Here is a 20,705-nt window from a genome sequence, read left to right on the forward strand (position 1 = left end):
AGTTCCGTTTGGCAGAAATAGTTCAATTGTGCCCTCATCACGTTACGTAGTATCCGCCTGAGCCCTGAAATCGCGGATAGTACGAACATGAAAGCAGAGCCGGAAATCGAGCGTCTCATTATGAGAATAAACAAAAATCGACGTGTAACAATATACCGGAACAGGACGGAATCGGGATTTCAGGACCGCATTCGCAACCGAGTTGTCGATCTTTTGAAATGGAAGATTTTATTCTATGCAAAGTCGTGCGCAGAACCGGGGGGATATTTGTGCGCATGGCAACCAAGTTCGGAGGTTAAGAAAACAGACCTGGATCGGGAAGCTACCGACAGAATGATTGAAATGATTAATTGAAATGCAACCGGGAACGCGTTGACAGGTGAATCACGCCGCCGCTGATCGTTGCGAAATTTATCGATCAATTTGCGGATTAAAGTCAGATTGGGATAAAATGCCTTAAATATGTTCAATGCTAGTAAAAATGTGTTAAATTAGTGAAAGCAAGGGTAGATTGATTAATTTGTGTTCGCTTAACTTCAATGAAAGTTTAAAAATTGTGTGATTTGTATTCCTTGGGATCTTGAAGAGAAAATACGTAGCGTTGTGTTTCACTTCATACCTTGTGTACGGGCCCCATAGCACAAGAAATCAGATGTTTGGTTGCGTCAACGCACTCGGCTGCCGGCGCACAGTGGCTCAAGTCAAGCAGAGAGGTCGTACAAAATTTGGGATCTTTAAACGCTTATAACTACGTATTATACACAATTTTGAGGTTCTAAAAGTGGTTCCATCGGTTTTTTCGTAACATTTTTTTCTGTAGCACCCCTTGAAATTTAAAATTCGACGAAATAAACATCAAAATTTGCAGTTTTAGTCAAAATGTTTATGTCCGACCCCTCTAATTAACTCGATCCAGTGTGCGGCGCAGCACAATTCCCGAATACCAAGAGCCTGTTCGAAGCTTTAGTCTTGGACAGGGTCTCGATGCACCGGGCCCTGGACCCAAGGGCGGGCGAGGAACTCCGCAAGTCGAGTTGTCGAGGGTCGTCGTCCCGGTACGTGACGTCACGTGGAAGGGATGCCGCGGCAGGGACCCCCCCCCCCAGGGGGCAGGAGGGGGGCAGGGTGCTCCTCATTTGCATGCGGCACCATCTCAAGAACACCGCCGCTTTTGGTGCCGCGACTCAACTCCGCGGAGCCTTCCTTCATTGGTGGCGGCTTGTGCTTTGAAAGCTGTTCCTGAATCAGCGCCGCGGTTAAATAGACGTGAAGGGAGTAATTATCCTGAAAATAGGTCTTCTAGCTAGTGAATTAGGGTCATGAGGGCCTCATGAAACTGAAATCTCCCTCCTCCACTTACTTCAAAATGAGCGATAAAATTGCCCATTTCAGACGTAAAGATGGAGAAAAAGTTGTTATGGCATCCCTCCCATTCACCCCTGGCTTTATTCGTGACATAACCAACAGCAAAAGAGACATTCATGACGAAAAACTCGGAATTGAGCTCTTGCTACCACCGCCTGGAGTACGAGTAAAAGAGTTATGAGGCATTCTGATATGTATAAAAAAAAAAACCTCGGAAATTTCGAACCAAATTATTAGATTTTGTCATTCTTTGTAACAACGGCGAATAATTTTTGTACGAAATATGTGGCGAACCAAACATTACATATCGACGGTGAAACTCCGACCACGTATCTCGGTTTGCGACGTTGCAGACTTCCTGTCATACTTTATTTTTTAAATGGAAAACTACTCTACGTCAGTTCTTGAAAATTTCCGTAATTTTTTCTCTTTGTGCAGAGAAAACTCTGTGAAAATGTCAAGGAATAATATTGATCTGATCTCCCTCAGGAAAATAAGATGTGAGCAGAGATTTTTTAACACCGGAAACGAGATACGTGGTTTGGTGGTTTCATCGTCGATATGCGAATTATTTTCTTGATGAAGAAATGAGTTAAAATAAGAAATGTTTTTGGGGATTATATTTCCGAAAGGCTGTCAAATTGGTTGTCTACAAATGACGCACCGAATTGCATAAAATGGAAATCACTGAAAAAGTTAAACATCGTCTCTATAAAGAGTGGCTCAATTGCAGAACCTCTGTTTTTGCAGAAACACAATTAACTGCAATGTGAGGGATAAAACAATTACATTATTCAATGCAAAAACTTTCGGATTACACAATTTCTTCGGAAAAGGGTCGACCCGATGAAATGAAAAACTTGACTACGTTGATGGAAATAACATGCAGCGCACAGAAATGGAAATGGAAATTCTTACTGGAGATAGAGGACAAATGAGCGTTGCAGAACTTGCAGTCGGAATTAGCTGGGATGCGATAACCGTTAAACTCGAGAGGGTCCACTCGCAAAGAGAGTGGTCTCTCGGGTGCAATATTTGAAGCAATAACCATTATTATCTCAGGAATGCCAACATTCACATTTGCTCTTCTTTTCTGTTTCAGGTTTTAGCATCATTAAGTGTCTCTTTAGGATCTTTAGCTGTCGGATTCTCTTCAGCTTATACCTCACCAGCGTTGCCTTCTATGACTGATGCCACTAGTATTCTTTATGGAAAAGTCTCCGCTGAAGAGGTGAGTTTTTCATTTTTATCAAAAACATCTTGACTGAATTTGCAATTCCCGAAACTTTCACGAAGCCCGCTTCGCAGTAATTTCAAACAGATCTAATGAGACCATTGAAAAAAAGAACGACAGCTTTGAAATATGAATTTAGAATAATCAAATGGACTGAATTTTGCAATAAGGACCTAAAATTTCTGGCCCATAGATAAAAACACCTATCTGCAGAGGGAGTCTAATGGCACGTACGTTGTTTCTAAAATGAGCCAGAAATTGTAGTTCCTGATTGCAAAATGTGATCAAAATGCGGAATTTTCTAGGGCAATTTCTTGGAACCCGTCTTCCAATTGGACGTATTTATGCTAAAAGGAACTATGTGCATCGAGTTTGCGTGCAATAGTTCCTTTTAGCATAAATACGTCCAATTTCAAATGAAAAGCGAGAAAAAATCAGAATCAGCCTAATTAAATTAGATATATCCTAAATTTTTCACATTTTTCGCTTTTTGTAGCAGAAAACAAAACAAAAGACCACCTTGAAACTTTCTATGAATTTGTTCTAAAGTTTCCTCGGAAAATTTAGGTCAGATTATTGCTTAATTTTCTGGTAAAAAAATGAGACATGGGAGGAAACCAAGCAAAGTCTGATTTAGTTGGACTGATTCTGGCTTGTAGTGATTCTCATCTCGAGCTGGAGTGCAATCAGGATGACACACGCGAAACTAACGAACGCCCTTGCACTACTTCTGATGGGTCCTATAAAACGAAACATCATCCGAAGTTCGACGAAGATTCGCCATACGTAAAAGAATGCAAGGTTATCAGTCTGATCAAAAGTTTATCTAGTCTTGTGATGCATTTGGAAAGAGCGCTAGCGGTGACAAAATCGATGATGCTTAGAATTGGCAACGCCAAGAATGGGTCACCGAAATAAATCATAGTCATGACCATCCAAAATTTCGGCGAATTCTTTACGACAGCGTTTGCTCCAGTTTGGGATTCCCGTCGACCTCTCGCATCCATCCGAGGTTCGAAGTTAGATTGGCGGATACAAAAAAAAAAATACGCTGGAATTGGCTAGGGTATACGCTATTGCCGTGAAGCTAAGTCATTTCACGCGAAATTTCCTCTTTTCTATTTCTCAAAAATTTTCATCTATCCAAAATTATAGGATGTCACATGGACACTAAAGTGTGAATTAAAGTTCATGGATTGTAACAAGTAAAAAATCGCAATTTCTATAAACAAAATGTTTCCCATTTCGCGTCATATTGCTCTATCTCTCTCCTCCGTCCCTCCCTGACTATTCCCGATTTTCTCTTAACCATTTCCCCCTGATTTCTCAGTTTTTCCTGACTGTGAATATCCTATGTATAAAAAAAGGAGAGAACCTAAAACATGAAAAGCTGATTTTTTGTACGCGACGTATTCTATGACGTGAGCTTCAACTCGAAATACCCTTGAAAGAGGTGAGCAAACTTAGATTCGCTGGAATGTTGAGTCCACGGCGATGCTCGTGAGGAAAGCCCAACTTACGAGTTACTTGATTCAGTTCACAGAAGGAGGGTTCGGCTTGTAGAGCTTGGAGCTTACAAGAGCACATGGTTTAGATTGGCACACGTCCAGCCGAATGGCTCTAACCTCACGCCCCACGCTAGTATGTTTATTATTGATAAAAATCATATTTAATCGATAAGCTGATCGTATCCGATAATTACGAGGTAGGGTAATGATTTAATTATACCAACTGAAACCGAGCGGCTATATTTTGTGCGCAGTGAGACCGAAGAAGAGGTAGAGGAATTAGGTAGCCGAGAATAAAATGGACGCATTTCTGTCAAACGGACCTATGTGCATTATGACGTGAGCCCTGGTATACATGTATTCTTATGGGTCTCAAAGCTCATGTCTTAATGCACATAGGTCCGTTTGATAGAAATACGTCCAAATGACACTGGTAACAGTGGCGTTTCCTGACTGAAATTTAGAGGAAGGAGAATTAACGCGGGAAGGCTATGGAGGTTACGGAAATCGCTATTTCGCCTTCAATGGACGAGGTAGACCAGAATGCATCCTCCATGCAGTAATAGTTATCTAATCGAGGATTTGTATCTCTCGTTGCCTAGAAATGTTGCCTCACGGTAGAGTGTATTCATCTCTACTTGAAGATCTCTTTCTCTCTATTCAGGCCCCTACTACAATAATTGGTGATAAATAGTATATAATAATATATATATAAAAATAAAAAAAAATTAAAATGATGATTCACTCCCAAATTCTTTCAAAATAGTGATAGTCTACTGGCATACAAGCAGAAATCGCCGGCGGAAATCAAGTTTTCCCAGGTATCTATTTGGAACAGCAGCGCGGAAATGAGGAAGAAAAATAATTTTGCTTCAGCCACGTTGCGCCACCTCCTGTTAAAGTCGACTTCCTTTCGGTAAAAAACTAAAGATCCACATTTCTGAAATTTCAATGCCTCAACGCTATTTTTTAAAACCTGCGTTTTAGTGAAACTCCTCATACAGTGGACAAAACTCCTCCTGCATTGATCTATAGTGAGGACTTAAAAACGATGAAAATACGATGAGGAAGAGAGTTAATTTCTCCACTGAATTCAATTCACATGCGACGTGATACCTCGAGAGACAGCAGAAAAACGTAAAAAATTTAATAACTGAAAACGAACGGCGATTGAAACGCGACGAACAAATTCCAGGGACGCAATGAGAGGGAGATTGGCAAGGTCCCTCCGGCCATTAATTTCCTCCTGGAGTCGGTTCCGTAATGGGACTCGATTAAAAGAGACGCGGCAAATTTTGCTTATCATGCGAAGAAAAGCCAACGGAACTCAGGTGTAAGGAGGCCGGAAAAAAAGCACGATTCTCATTCAAATTCAGAGAGGGTGCGAATAGACCGCCTCGAGGGAGGCTTTGGGAACGCGGAATGGTACATCGTTGACAAGTTTCTCCGCAAAGTTGCATAATTGGAGCATTGGAGCTTTTTGCCGAAAATTTCGAGAAATCATCTCGGGCAGTTCCCGGGTTAAGTTAATACGAGTCTCCCTGATTTTGGAGGTAAATTTTACCACGACTTGGATTGATTACCTTTAAAGAATTGTTCACATGTGCGGTGGATTAAGATCACAAGTGTCAATGCTACCAGACTGATTGTTAAGTTTGCACATTTAGGATCGAATCCAAACCATCTATTGCGCAAAGTGCGAAGAGGCTAGGGATGTTGCACGCATTAATGTTTCGCCTTCAATTTTCGAAGTAGGCCACAGGACATCATCGTACAGGAATCTGCTACAGATTTTACGTCCTGTGAAGTTCACAAGTCTTGGCTTTCGTATATTATGTTAAACTCGACTTGAGGATTTTAAAGTAACCTCTGTTCTTCTATTCAGGTCTTCCTGATTACATATGACATGTGCAAAATAAAAATAATTCACTCCTTCATTTTTGGGGAAAGAGATCTCTTAAAAAGCACATGTAAAAAACGCTACTGATTGTGAGTCAGTTTTGTGACGGAAAGTTTTCGCTATTGGCGTTTCGGTGTAATTTGGCAACCGGGGAAAAACGAGATCGCGATTGGACCTGCGAAAATTGGGCCTGGACTGAGCTGCGAAATTAAGTTCACTCGAGCAATCTGGGGAATGGAGCAGATTGTCTCGTGCGCGCAAAAGTGTCGTTTGACGCGAAAAAGAAAACACGCCTCTGCGGGCGGAAATTGGAAGGCGCAAACCGGAAAGATGTCTGCACAATGAGAGCTATGGGAACACGGTGTTCGGAAAACGACTGAGAGCGACATACTATAGGTGAATCTTCAGTGCTGGTTTCGGATAAAACCACAACGTTGAGCGGATATAATCTCAATCCTGGAACATTCTCTGCTTGTTGGCTCTTAAATGATGTGTTGAGTAATTTTTTGACAGAAAACCATAGTTTGACAAGTTTTTAGTGCTCACTACTCAATACGTAGCTCAACAGCTGACAAGAAAATACAGTCGGTCCTCAAAAGTAACCAAAGTTAGATCTTGGGATTATATTTCGAAAGCTGATTCAGTAAAAAACTCTCTGAAAAGAGGGCTACCATAAATCGAGGACTCAATTTGGTAAAAGAACGTACAGGACCTGGAGCAGATAGAGGGGGTTTTGCCTAAATTTTTCGAGTAAATTGACTTGTTTTACATAGTGCTGCTTCAAGTAGGAATTTGATCACGCAAAAGAGGTCTACCTGGGCTGAGCGATAAAAACTTTAAGCTGCCTCAGGCTTTTAAATGAATCTCGTGTGGTTTTGTGAACACTTTCCGTTTCAGGAACTCGCTTCACGTTTCTTACACCCATCCCATTTCACTCAATTTCGCAGTAAGCAATTACGTACTATTTTCGGCTCATTTTAGTAGTATCATAAGTTCCATTAGTTACCCTAAGCAGATAGGTGCTAATATGGAAGAACCAGAGACAGCATTTCCTTATTGCAAAATGCATTCTAAGCTCGCAAGCGTTTCAACCTAGCATACTGCCATGCTAAGGGAGAACGCCGTATGAGCCTTCAAACGTTGCCAAGTTTCCTCCAATATAATCCGAATTTACTGGGAAAATTGCTAATATTATTTTGAAAAATTTTTAGACAATTTTGAGCGCAATTTAATCCGAAATATATCTAAAAATATATCTGAGGGAGGGGGGGGGAGATATATCTGAAAATTTCAAGGGAAAATATGCATGAATGTTGTTAAAAATACATGCTTTATCGGAGGAAATTTGGCAATTCTCGAATGTTCATACGGCGTTCTTCCCTAGCACGGCAGCATACGCTGGGAGTCCTGAGCCATTACACATACGTCTTTTTTCCAAACTTCCAATCCAGATAGACTTCTCCGTTTCGTCTCGGTTGTCGAGCAGGCTGTGGCGTGGAATCCCACGGCTGACGAGGGCACGGTTGATCGAGTCGCTTGGGAGCACATGGTCCTCCGGGCCGGATAATCGGAGGCAATTTTCGAATGAGCGGATCGCCGCGGAGACATGTGTGAGAGACCCGCGCGGAGCCGGGAGCCGAGGGACTGCGCAGGCGCTGGAGATGTCACTCACGCTCACGCGTCACGCATCCGATGCCCATCGTGTGCTGTGCGCATGCGCCGACCTTCGCTCCAGTTTCCCGTACTTGTCAAAACTGACACATGCTCACACTCCGCGCCGTCACTCCTCAGTCTTCACTCTTCGTTCCTCACCTGCCCGCTCGCGACACCTAGCGCCACCGCCGACTATCGACGAGCGTCCCTTCTGCGGGCATGCCAGGTCGGGCTCAAATCTAGAGTCCCTTTATACCCAGAGTTAAGACAACTCGATTATCAGCTGACTGGCAGCCGGCCTTGGCTGGCCATGGAGGCCGAAACGAGTGCACCCAAACGAACGATATTGAGGGATAAGGATCAGGAATCCTGCGATGTCTGTCACACAAAAACAACAACATCAACAAATTGATCAATTAAAAAGAAAATGAGATTGGTTTGTGAATAATTTCTTAATCTATTTTCATTTTGGACCAATGGAAATGACAATTTACTCTTGATAAACCACAATTAGGTGATATTTTCATTATTCTTGTTCACATTCGAGGTACCGCCATCTTGGTGCACTCGTTTCGGCCTCCATGAGCGAGAACCAATCAGAATTGGATTTTTTTTTAGGCCACTTTCAGCCGAACCAAAAGTGAGTTGTCTTAACTCTGGGTATAAAGGGACTCTACTCAAATCCAGGGGCGCCACTTCAGTCAAACATTAGAGGAAGAGAGAGGCCAAAAGTGTTCGACGTCATGACCAAACAACTTGTCTGATACAGTCATGTCAATAGGATGACGCAAGAGAGGCTGCCAAAAAAGATGCTTGATTGGGTTCCTCCTGGGAGGAGACGTAGGGGACGCCCAGTGAGAGGTTGGCGACAGGGGGTGTTAAATGAGATGATGGAGTGTCAACTCCCTGATGATCCGTAGGAAGACCGAGCTTTGTGGCGATTAGGCGTCGTAAAGCGCCAAAGAGCGCTATGAAGGCGACTCATATGTATGTATGAGAGGGCAAAAGTTTTTGAGGGAGATACATACATACATATGAGTCGCTGTCATAGAGCTCTCTGGCGCTCTGCGACGCCTAATCGCCACAAAACTCGGTCCTCCCACAACCTGTCGAGGAGTTGGCACTCCCTCATCTCAATTAAAACCCCCTGTCGCCACCCTTTTACTGGACGTCTCCCTTCATCTCCTCCCAGGAGTACAACTTCAAATATCTCCTAGAATGCCCTCAAGTCGTTCAATATTTACGAATTTTGCCCCCCCCCCCCATGTTCGATTTAAAAGAGCGGAGGGGGAACCTGGCCCTCAGTCTTCTTAAATGACAAGCTTCCGCAAATACATGGTTCCTGGGGTACGTAAAATTCAGATGAGCGGTGACAATAAAAATTAGAATTCCCTGACTTCTCCAGGCTTTCTTAAAAAAAAAAAAAAAAAAAAAAAAAAAACCAGACTTTGTATACAACACGGGATTATTCACAGGAATTTCGTGGTTTTTGGATCCGACTGGAAAAAAAGCTGAAACTACGCACGACAAGTAAAAATGTCCCATTTCCGTAAACGCGATTTTTCCGTGGTCGCAGGGTCATTTTACTTCCCCTACCTGTGGTCATCCCACAAATTGGAAACAAGTTCAGAAAATCATCCTCGAGTACATTACACTTGGTACTATTTCTAATGCGCAGCAGTAATTTTTCATTATGGTCTGAAACGGCGGCGCTGGCAGTGATTGTCCTGTTGCACTATTTTCAAGGCTGACGCAATCACATTCGCTCTTCCTTCAGTCGCTCCCCGAATTTCCCGTGCATCCATTTCAATGTCAGGTGGCAATCTTTTGCCTTTTCAATCTCACTCATCTGTTTCCTTCTCGTCAATACGATCGACTTTGAAACAAGGAACGAAGTAACTCCAAAGTTACGAATCGCTAGTTAAGAAAAAATTAGACAAGTGTTAAGAATTCCTCATTTCTATCATTTCCTGTGTTTCCCTTTTTTCCTGCAGAAAATTTCCCGGTGTAAAACCAGAGGTTCTCTTTAATTTTCAGCACATTCTCAAAAGAGAACTCGTGAAAGAACAAGATTTTTTTAATGAATTTCGGAGAGGGTATAATATTTTCCGCCAGTTGTCGAATTATTTAGCGTCGAGTCTACGTGTGCAACACAAAGATAACAAACAAAAAGGTTTCAGTGCGACGAAATGAAAAATTTCCGACTTTCAACACAGACGAACCGGATTCCCTGAATATTTCCGCTCATCCCTGATTAGAAATCTAATTGGAAGTGGGAACTTTCCCGGGATGGCTCTCAAGATTTCCCACAAAAACCTTCTTTCCCGGGAAATTCTGACAGAAAACACACAAACATGCACTTATACACGGTAATTACTAACATTTTGGAGAGCGACCAGGAACATTTCCGGGAACTATCTTGTTCCTGCTTCCGGAGCTTGACTTTCTAGGGAAATGTTGATCCCAATCCCAGATTAATCCCAACATTTCTTATTTGGACTGCATTTTGCAATTTGGAACTATAAATTCTCGCTCTCCTGGAAAAACACTTATGTGCACAGGGGTACTAATGGCTCATACGTTGTTTTTAAACCGGGCTAAAATTTATAGTTCCAGATTGCAAAATGTAGTCCATTTAAGGGTCCTCGACACCACGTATCATCATCTCCCACTTCTAAAGCTGAAATTGCAGGAAAACTGCGATTCCAACTATGCCCAGGGCCCATTTTGACTGTTTACTGCCTGAGCAAGACGTCAACAATCGTTGACTCCGCGATCAGATTTTAGGTTTGTTGACATCGTCACCTTCCAGGCAAAGTATCACAAGCGCCATGCGACGTTTAAAAATTTCCGCCGCCATTTTATTTTTTTACAGAGAAATTGTTCAACGAAGCTGTCCGAAAATTTCACTGAATTTTCTTTGTGCTGCCGATAAAATTTAGTGAAATTTCCAAACAGATTCAACCAACAATTTCTCAGTGAAGAAATAAAATGGCGGCGGAAATTTTTAAACGTCGCATGGCGCTTGTGATACTTTGCCTGGAAGGTGACGACATCATGATCATTGACACGATGCAACGTTACCAAAACTGCAGCTCTTGTCCCCTCGTCCTCGTCGAAACTAACGAAGTCAGGGGCGCTGGACTGCATCGTATGCCCACCGACGATAAACGTGGACAGTATGGGTGTCGCGGTCGGGTACCTTGGGGACGGAATCCAGAGCCGGGAGTCAGGAGCATGCTGCGGCTTCTTATTCCGCCCGGATCACGATTGAATATTCAGATCACGGCGGGAGTGTCCTCCCGTCTTCACCTTGGCACCGGCACCCATCACCCATCACCCATCGCCGAATCGGAAGTCCACATTTCCATCACTCACCATCGGCCGCGGGAAGTCTACCTCCTCCTCCATCCAATGGGTCAGTTGCGCTAGAGTACCTTTATAGACAGAGTATGGCCATTCGTATCTTTTTACTACAGGAAAACTGTTCCGCTTTTTGATTGGTCAACGAGTTTTTAGACTTCATGATGCTCTTAGGGCCGTATATAAACAAACAAGATGGCGGCTCACCGTAACATCGATAAGAAGCTAAATTTCACAAAAATTTCAATTATGCGGCAGTAACAATTTAAACTAGCATATCTACGAATAACACACGAAAAACAAATGAAAACATTATTAAATCGCCTTTCACCTTTATCACAGGAGTGTGTAAGATGTGCATAACCTCAATCTTGCTTGCTGATAACAGCCATCTTGTTTGTTTATTTACGGCCCTAAGAGCATCGTGTCAGCCTATTTTCACGCGACCAATGAAAAACCGGAACAGAAATGGCCATACTCTGTCTATAAAGGTACTCTAAGTTGCGCTGGTCACAGAATCGTGTTTTGATGCATAATTCTTGTAGGTTGGCTAGAACTATAATAAGATCCGTCCGAAAAGCGACTGTCTACGGTCAATATTACCGAGATATCGCGCTTTGAAAAATTCGCTTTATGACGTCATCCACCGCGAGAGTGACACCCTTGTTTTCTTCCACCTTATTGCTTTCATCAATCAGTGAGACACACATTTGCACTGGTTACAGAACGTGTAACTCGTATGAAAGCAAGGTGGAAGAAACCAAGGAGGCCACGCCCGCGGTGAATGACGTCATAAAGCGAACTTATCAAAGCGCGATTTCTCGGTTCATATTGAACGTGGTAAGTTGTTGTTTGGACGGATTTTATTCGTTTTAGCTGATCTACAAGCATCACGCATCAAAACACGATTCTGTGACCAGCGCAACTGACACATTGAACTGCTCGTGTCAGAGAGTTTCCGATTTTCTAAGATTTTCAATTTTTAAAATATTTCTTGACTGTTTCAAGAAAAATAGCATGGACAGACACGATTTTCACGAGAATTTTTCCGAGCTGAAATTCTTCTTAACTGAGGAAAAAATGTGGAATTTAGAGGAAGAAATACTCTCTATGGTCATTTATGCATTATCACACAGCTAAAGACGCAGATTGTTTCCAAAACTTTGAGCAAGTTCGTAGTATGAACGATAGAGGTTAATTTTGGGCGCAGCACAAGAAACATCTCATCTTACTCAACGTATTTTCTAGGAAATTTTGATGAAATACTTATGCTTCTTGCCCTGCCTAAAGTCCATTGACGTCTTTGAAAGAATTGATTTACGATTGTGTTGCATGAGCTGGCCTCCCTCCCTGCGGGAACCGAGCTGAGGACGTGGGATTCAGCGAAAAGACGAGACGGTCGGCCTTGACACTTGGAGTGTCCTGTCGAATTCTGCACGCTTATTTGGCCGTAATTTAGTCTCCAAACATTGTTTCCATCGGACACGCTGCGTTGGCGCGAACCGACGATCGAGCGACGAATAAATCTCCCAACTTAACCACTTCCGCGATTCTCTCGTACATGACTATACTTCCGATCGCATTAAACTCCTCCTAGACCCTACCCTATCGGCCACATGAGGAAAAGTTACCATGTTTTCAACCGTCGCGCGTCGGTGGCGGTGGCCCTCACTGAAAGAAAAATCTTGGTGTATTTACTAAGAAAAGGGTAAAATTACCAAGAATTCAGGGTTCTATTTGATCCCAGTTTTTTTTTAGTAAAATTACCATTAACGGAATTGGTAATTTTACCGAGAATCTCGGTAAAATTATTGAAGTTTCTCGGTAATTTTACTGGACCTTGCTAAAAAACGCCAATATTTTTTATCGACTGTGGTAGAATTACCGAGATGAAATGGCAAAGTTACCGGGAATTGATTACCAATAAAAGTGGTATTCTTACCTGGAAAAAACAGTAAAAATACCGGTTTTTAGGTAAGCTTACCAGTCTGTCTTGGTAAAATTACCAATAATTGGTAAAAAAAGTGAGATGGTAAAGGTACCAACGGACCTTGGTAAAAACGCCGAGAATTTTTTTTCAGTGCTGTTGCAAACTTCGGCCAGAGCAAAAGAAGAGTGGTTTCTTTAGAAAATGACACAAAAATCACGTTCCGCGGCTGGAACGCCTGAAATACACTCTTAACTTCACAATCTGCGTAAGGATATGGTTAAAGCTTTCCGCTTCGAAAACTATACACCAAACAGGTCAACTCTTCGCAAGAGTTGTTTCATACAACCCTTACGGCCTTACGCACTAGAGTGCTACGCAATATTCAACATGGCCGACGCCAACCCGCCAAAACACATGTGACTAGACGGAATTTTATCGATCTGCGTGTTTATACTTACATTTTCCTTGTATGTTTATAAAGACTAAAGTGCTTCCTCACGATTAGCGCGCGGAAGCGTCAGCCATTTTAAATATTGTGTAGCATCCTGGTGCCCAAAGGCTGGATGGAACGACTCCTCTTGCGAAATGTTCACCTGCACCGGTGTAAATCGTTTTGAAGCGGGAAGCTTTGAAAAAAAAAACATATTTCTTACGCAGAATGTAAAGTTAGGAGTCTACTTCAGACTTTTCCGATGAGCTCCTCGTGATTTTTGCGTAATTTTCTACGGAAACCAACTATTATTTTTGCTGTAGATGAAGTTTGCAACAGGCCCGTTATGAAGTCTGAGAACCGAGGAGTCACGTTTTCCCAGAAGAATTCCGGTGCTTTCCTAAATTTTCAGGTCCTACACTGATAGCTCGACGTTAAATTTCCGGGAAATTGAGGGAAGGGCGGAAGATTTACAGGGGCAATCAAGCCTAGCGAGGAGAAGCTTTTAAACGAATGAAATCAAGACTTCTGAACTCGATGAAGCGGTGAAACTTTCACTCCAAGTGCTGATATAGTTTCGGAGAGATGACCTAATCGCGGAACGCATCGCTGATTCGATTTTTCAGATCCTACCGTTCGACACAATTCCAATCACAATTCGGTGCAGATTATATCCTCGCCCCTCTCTGATAACCCTTGCTCTTCTCTAACATTAAATCCCTCTCCTTCCTCCTTCCTTTCCCTTCTCACCGATATTCGGCGCCGTCTGAACTTCGATCCGAAGGACTTCTACGATAACCACCGTTGACTCATTCGGGGATCTCCCCGATTTCTCAGCAGGACATAAAAACTTGACCGAATTTATAGATAGGAAATGCCCCAAAAATCGGAAGAACAGGTCATGTCTCGAGGTGCAACATGCGTTTTAACAGGCAATTAAAATAGTATGAGAAGGAGCCTTAGTCCAAAAAGACTCAAAATTGACTTATTGATATCAAAGCATAGAGGAGTATAGTACAAATATTTTGGGAATAAAAACGCAGAAAAATGTCAAACTTAATTGAAATCATATTGCGGCACATTCTGGCAGTACAAAAATCGTAATTTTGAGAGAAAATTTCCTACACGTTATAAACTGCCGCGTTCAGGCATACGTTGCTGGATTACTATACAACCTTAAGCTCTCTATTAGCACAAAAACGAATTACAACCCAGAAACAAAGCTTTTGAGACACTATAAAGAGTATCCGGTCAAAATCTCATGATTCAATTTTTCCCCCCAACTCAACAAAAATAGTTTCTCTAAAAAATGTTCCTACCGGACTCAGGTCCTTCTTCCTAAGGACAATAATAATAAGAGAAAATTTTGTTGCCTTGCAGAGATTTCCTCTCATTTAAAAGAAGCTATTATTTATTTAAACAAAAAGTAAATTTATCATCGAGGACAAAACAGCCCTTGTATAAATCATAAATCAAGGCGCCTTGCTTGATTAAAAAATAAACTTCTTATTGCCGGAAAGATTTGTCTTTAAAATGAAGAAAATTCATTAGAATAAAGGAAATTTTCCTTAAATCTAAATGAGTGATCTTTTTTCTTTTTTTTAAAAAACTCCTGGACCATTTTTTTCTGTTTAGCTACTGTTGCAGAAGACACGAATAACCGAGCTGGCCGAAGGAGAATCGCTCGGCTCCTCTTTTGAAACTTTCGCGAAACCAAATTCCATCCATAAATTTTCCGGAGTAACGAGTTCTCCCCCGCGGGTTCCTTATTTAAAGCGCGAATCGGTCCGGCGCCGCCGTTCCTTCCGTCGAAACTCACCCCCTTCGCCCCCTTAAAAAAGGGGAGGTTTTTCCGTGTCGTCTGGCAGCGCGGACGGGAACGCCCCGAAAAGATACAGCATAAATATTTATGAAGCGTCGTATTTGCGTCCGAAAAGAGTCCCCGGGGAGAAGAGATTTCCCGAGAAGGAGGGGGAGAGGACTGAGCAATTTGGGGGCGCGTTTAACGTCCCGGAGGGTTCTCAGTCGGTCAGGAGGACAACGAACGGAAACGATTATGGGGCCATGTTGTCTGAGCCTCAGGGTCGCGGATGCTAGGGGGAAGTTGACCCAGTGCAATGGGGATCGGAGAACGATAATGAAAGCAGAGAAGCGAATGATAACAATGCAATGGAAAAACGCCTTAAAAACATTCTTACGTTGCCAAATTTCGCTAGAACAGGACTAAATCAGGCTGGGCCAAAAATCAGTACTTTTATAGTACTTCTTCAGTGCATTCCAAAGAAATTCAGTACCTTCTCAGGAAAAAAATCTAGTACTTTTTCAGAACTTCCAATTGCCGAAATTCGAAAAATTTCAAACTTTGAATTTTTCGCTCAAATTGCGAAAAAATTACACAAATGTCGATCCTTCTTGCGGATTTTTCGCACATTTCGGTATTTCCAGACCTATTTCCAGACCGCCCTTAAAAAATCAGGACTATTTCCGGACTTGTAGACACCCCGCAGATATATTATGAATTTCCCGGGCACTCAGGAACTTTTATCCGGAAAATTTTTGGAGAAACATACTTTTACTCGTGCTATTTTTTTACTATTTTTTAAACTCCCATTTTAGTACAGTGTTTCTAAAATTTTCGAGGAAAAATAATCATGACTTTGCTTACGGCTGAATTTTTTATAGGGGACTATGTTTAAGTGTTTGTGATTGAAGAAAAATCTTGTATTTCTGTTACCGTCCAAAACGTTTTCTGCTGAAATACGAATTTACTATAAAAGTTACGAATTTGTTTTCTATCAATTTTTCGGAGTTTACTCGTACTTTAATCTAGCGTTTCTAAAGATCTCAAGGAAAAATATACAAAATTTTTCTCAAAAATAAAAATTTGTACTCTGGCAACGTTCGATTTTTCATAAGACGTTTTTTCTACAGCAAGACAGAATGGCAGAGTGAGGGGCGGAGGCTGTGAGTCATTCGAACCCGAGTCTGCTGATAGAATGTGTGTTCGACGGTCCGTTATGGGGTGGTGTTGAGGGGGTGGAAATTTTGGCGATGTGTTGAGTAGGTCAGGCGTCCCCCTGGAGTCGTTCTTTCGCTCTGTTAAGAGCATTGCCAACTTTAAGCATCCTATATTTCACCGGATTAATGAGGCAACGAGTGTGAGAGAATTGCCACCGATCTTTTTTCTAGTTCATGACGTTGGGACTTCTCTCCAGTCTTTCAGCGAAACGACATCGTATTACACATTTCATTTTCACCTCTTTTCTGGTGTTCATGACCTGTGCTAGTCTACTGGTCACGACCTAAGGTCAGCGTTGGGCTGGATACACGGTCAGTGACGCAAAGGCAGGAAAGGTCAAGAATGTGATAAAACGGAATAAACGGATAATACTTTCTCTCCTCCCCTCTTCAACTACAGTAACGTAATTACGACATAGATATTCCTACAAACCGATGCATAGCTCACCGAGTCATCTGCACTGGAGTGATGAAAGGAAGTACTAAAAAAATTAATTTCGCATGGCATAGCCAGGCCCGCCACATCCCATCTCGGGCCCTGGTACCAATTTTCTGGCCCGGGCCCCTAGCATGGGGGGGGGGGGTCCGGGGGGCCTCCCCCGGGAAATTTTTGAAATTTTAAATCTATTTGGACGCATTATGAAGCTCTTATGATGGAGATTTTCCATCAATTTCTGCAGAATAATTACGCCTTTTTGTTTGCTTTCAGCACCAAAAACTTTCGAATTGTTGCATTCAAAACATCTGTAAATTTTTTTTTGAGGGGGCAGATGATAATTTTCAATTCTATGGGGAGCCGGGCCCCCCTGGACTCCCCTTTCGTACGTCTATGGCAAGGAAGTTAAGCCATTGAAGTCGAGGATGCCCAGAAAGGAGCCTCTTAGCATCCGACGACGGAAGAAAATGAAACACAGTTACTAAAAATATCATTCTACATATACTCAAAATCTTGAAAATCTCTAAAAAAGTAAGCAAAATTTTATAGTGCCCTGGCATGTTTTTGAAACTTTATTCACCTTTTGCAGAATTTTTAGGGTAATTTTTTCACTTTTCCCTTCGAGACTAGGGTTACACATGAATTCGTAGTGGTTTGTCACCTGCGTCACGGGCCCCTCCAGGGCCCGGGCCCCGGTACCAAGGACCCAGTATCCCCCCCCTTGTGGCGGGCCTGGGCATAGCAAATAGTGGCGTATCTAGCAAGAAATATCGCGCGCAGTAATCACTTTTTGTGATGAAAATTTCATATGGTGACAAGTTTCCTATAATTTTAAAATTTTCTGATTTTCCTCTAACTTTTCAAGAGTTTTGACCGACAAAACTAATTTTTCCCTGGCTCCAAATCTCAAGGTTTCTCACAACACCAAAAACCCTTGATTCCTCCCCAATTTTTCAACGCCGGATTTAATCAATGGTTCCTCTATTTGAATCAGGCGTAACCCTTTGATTTCCTTAGATCAGTTTGCTCCGTAGGTTTGGCATCACGGCCGTCACGTTGCTATTACTGATTCCCGTTGCAAATCTCACGTCAACAAAATCAGACCCTTGATGCGTGTTTCCGTTATCGCCGTGTTTTCCGACCTTTGCGAAGGGCCACGCGTTCCGTCCACTTAAAGCGAAAACTGGAGCAAAAAAACATTTTGACCCCGGTGACGCGTAGTCGCACTCACAACCAGCGCCAGGCAAGCAGCGCGGCCGCAATAGAGACGAACAGGAACAGTGCGAAAACTTGCGGAGCGCCTTCAGAAAAAGGATAGGCAATTCGCGTCATTCGAGTGGTTTCCTTTTTGTTTGCCATTCCGTATAAAGATAACGTTTCGTTTTCCATGGGTCTAAATCAAAACAGACGTAAAATCCAAGGAAATAAATTGATCAAATGAGTCGTCTACGACGCCATGGCTCCTACAAGACAAGGGCGAGGACTTCTTTGATTTGGGGTGTCGTCAAGCCCAATCAAAAGCGAAGGAGGACCAGTGGCGAGGTGTGAATGATCGATAATCGATTATCGATATTTTCCCATTTAAGCTATGTTAAATAATCGATTATTAAGGTGTACTTTGCGAACACCCTGTTTATCGATCCTTTCGTATGGGTTTAAATGGCAGATCAATCGATATATCGCAAATCACGCCGCGCCACTGGAGGAGGAAACTATTTCGCGCGGAATTTCGCGACGTGGGCGATGGTCGCTCGCCAAAAAAAGGCGCTCTTTTGATCGAATTCTGACGTGTCATTCGACAACAATAGTTCGGTCGAAAACCTACGCTAGTTCCTCGTCCTGAGTGGTTCTTTAAGGCGCCGGGAATTGCCAGCGGAAATTACTCGCCGAAAGTAGGAGGTTCGGATATTTTCGGTAAGCTTTGAAAGCCGGCAGTGGCGAGGCGTGAATAATCGATTATCGATATCTCGCCATTTGAAGCTACGGTAAAGAATCGATTACTAAGGTGTTCGCTGCGAACACCCTGATAATCGATCTTTTTTCATAGGTTTAAATGGCATAACAATCGATATATCGCAATTCACGCCGCGCCACAGAAAGCGGGAGCGATGGTGATAACTGATGTATCGCGGATTGAGATTAAATTAAATTGCAAAATAGAGTATTAAAAACTCATTGGCTCTTGAGGTCATAGACACACACATTGACGGAGCTGTTGCCAAAATTGCAGCATGTTTTGAACTTTTCCTGAGATCCTTGAGTATGAACACAGGGTAATAAGGTTTCTTGAACTTTCAAAATTTCTTGACTTTTCCGTGACTTTCCGGATATTTTTGTTTATTGATTGCTGCTGGAATATACATATGCTTTCCCGAAAAATAAGTAGTGAGAAATCTGCAAAATTAAAAATAATAAAAAGTTTTCCACCCGAAGAAAACATTTCAAGGTTCTGCAGCGAAATTCCCTCATTTTTCCTTGACTTTTCAGGGTTGGGTAAAATTCTCTGAATTTTCCAGGTTTTCAATGTTTTTTTTTCAAAAATTTCCACCCTGACATTGAAGATACCAATGAAAATGAAACTCAACAGCTCTAAAATTGAGGCGCGATGTGAAAACTTGAATATTCGCATTAAAAAATTCCGATGCGTTATCACGGTAGGTGATACAGGAGCCTTAAAATTGAATTGAATCAAAGTTCATGTATGCTATGCCAAGTTTACGAGAAAAAGTTACTTCTAAATCATGGTATCCGATTCTGCGTAAAAATGTCCGATGATGTTGCAAATTTTTCCAGTTTCTCGCTTGGAATATGTATTTATGATTGGAATTATTTTTGTTACAGATGTCATGGATAGGAAGTATCATGCCCTTGGCAGCTCTCTTCGGTGGAATGGCAGGAGGACCGCTGATAGAATCACTTGGTCGACGGACCACTATCATTTCTACTGCTGTGCCTTTCATAGTTTGTAAGTATATAATTCGAAAATTGTACATAGTAAAAATTTAAACAGAAATCATCAGGCAGAAACTGTTAAAAATGTCTGTCAAAGAGCGCGTTTCAAAAAGTCTTTAAACAAAATGGCAACGATTCAGTATTCCATAAAAGCCTTTTTGGATACTTGTTTGAGTAAAATTAACGTCTGATATAATTTATGGGGAAAAAATCTTCGAAAAAAATACTATTTTTAGGAGCTTTTTGACACTTTTTCCTCAAGCATTCTAAGTTCAAAAAAACCTACAGCAGACCTTTGAAAAGAGTTCGACACTATCTTTGACTTGAATTTTATCTCTTGTACAATTTACCTAAAAACAACCCGAAACAGGTTTCTTGTAACATGGACGTGTACTGTTTTTTCATGAAGTCTTTTGTAAATTTAATATTTCTTTAAAAGTACTTCTTTTTTAAACCGTCGTTGCTAGTACTGCCGCGCTAAGGAAGAACGCCGTATGAGCCATAAGACGCTGCCATATTTACTTCAATAAAACCCTAATTTACAAGGAAAATCGTTAATATTTTTTTTTCAATTTTTTCCGACAATTTTGTTCGCAATTTCATCTAAAACGTCTAAAAATTTAAAAAAAAATACGCACAATTTTCTCTAAAGATACATGTTTTATCCGGGGCAATTAGGCAACTCTCGAATTTTCATACGGCGTTCTTCCTTCTAGCATGGAAAAGTAGGGTTCTGTCCTCAATGGCCAAAATTTCAGTTATATTCCGGGATTCCTCACTACTAGTCACTCGTCCCGTGGAGAAAATCCCTTCGGAATTTCACCCAGATACGATTAAGTTCAAGCTCCAACGAGCTGGGCAATTCAACAAGTGTCGTGAGATGATTTCGCCGTCCCTTTCAGCATAACGAAGCGCG

At 41.9% G+C, this 20,705-nt stretch overlaps 2 protein-coding genes across 9 annotated transcripts in view; one reads left to right on the top strand and one right to left on the bottom strand.

Annotated features, from left to right (window-relative positions):
* The window catches only part of Roc2 (Regulator of cullins 2), a 144,483-nt gene that overhangs the window by 107,485 nt on the left and 16,293 nt on the right, over nucleotides 1-20,705 (bottom strand). The gene's annotated exons all lie outside the window — the stretch shown is intronic.
* LOC109035808 (Trehalose transporter 1-1) overlaps nucleotides 1-20,705 on the top strand; it is a 134,359-nt gene that overhangs the window by 102,558 nt on the left and 11,096 nt on the right. For all 8 annotated transcript variants that reach the window (XM_019049581.2, XM_072302242.1, XM_019049582.2 and 5 more), the window contains exons 3-4: nucleotides 2,468-2,596; nucleotides 19,679-19,802. In XM_019049581.2, the coding sequence (XP_018905126.2) occupies nucleotides 2,468-2,596; nucleotides 19,679-19,802 (253 nt within the window). The remainder of the gene's footprint in view (nucleotides 1-2,467; nucleotides 2,597-19,678; nucleotides 19,803-20,705) is intronic.

Source organism: Bemisia tabaci, chromosome 7 (genome assembly GCF_918797505.1).
Source record: "Bemisia tabaci chromosome 7, PGI_BMITA_v3".
Classification (NCBI taxonomy): domain Eukaryota; kingdom Metazoa; phylum Arthropoda; class Insecta; order Hemiptera; family Aleyrodidae; genus Bemisia; species Bemisia tabaci.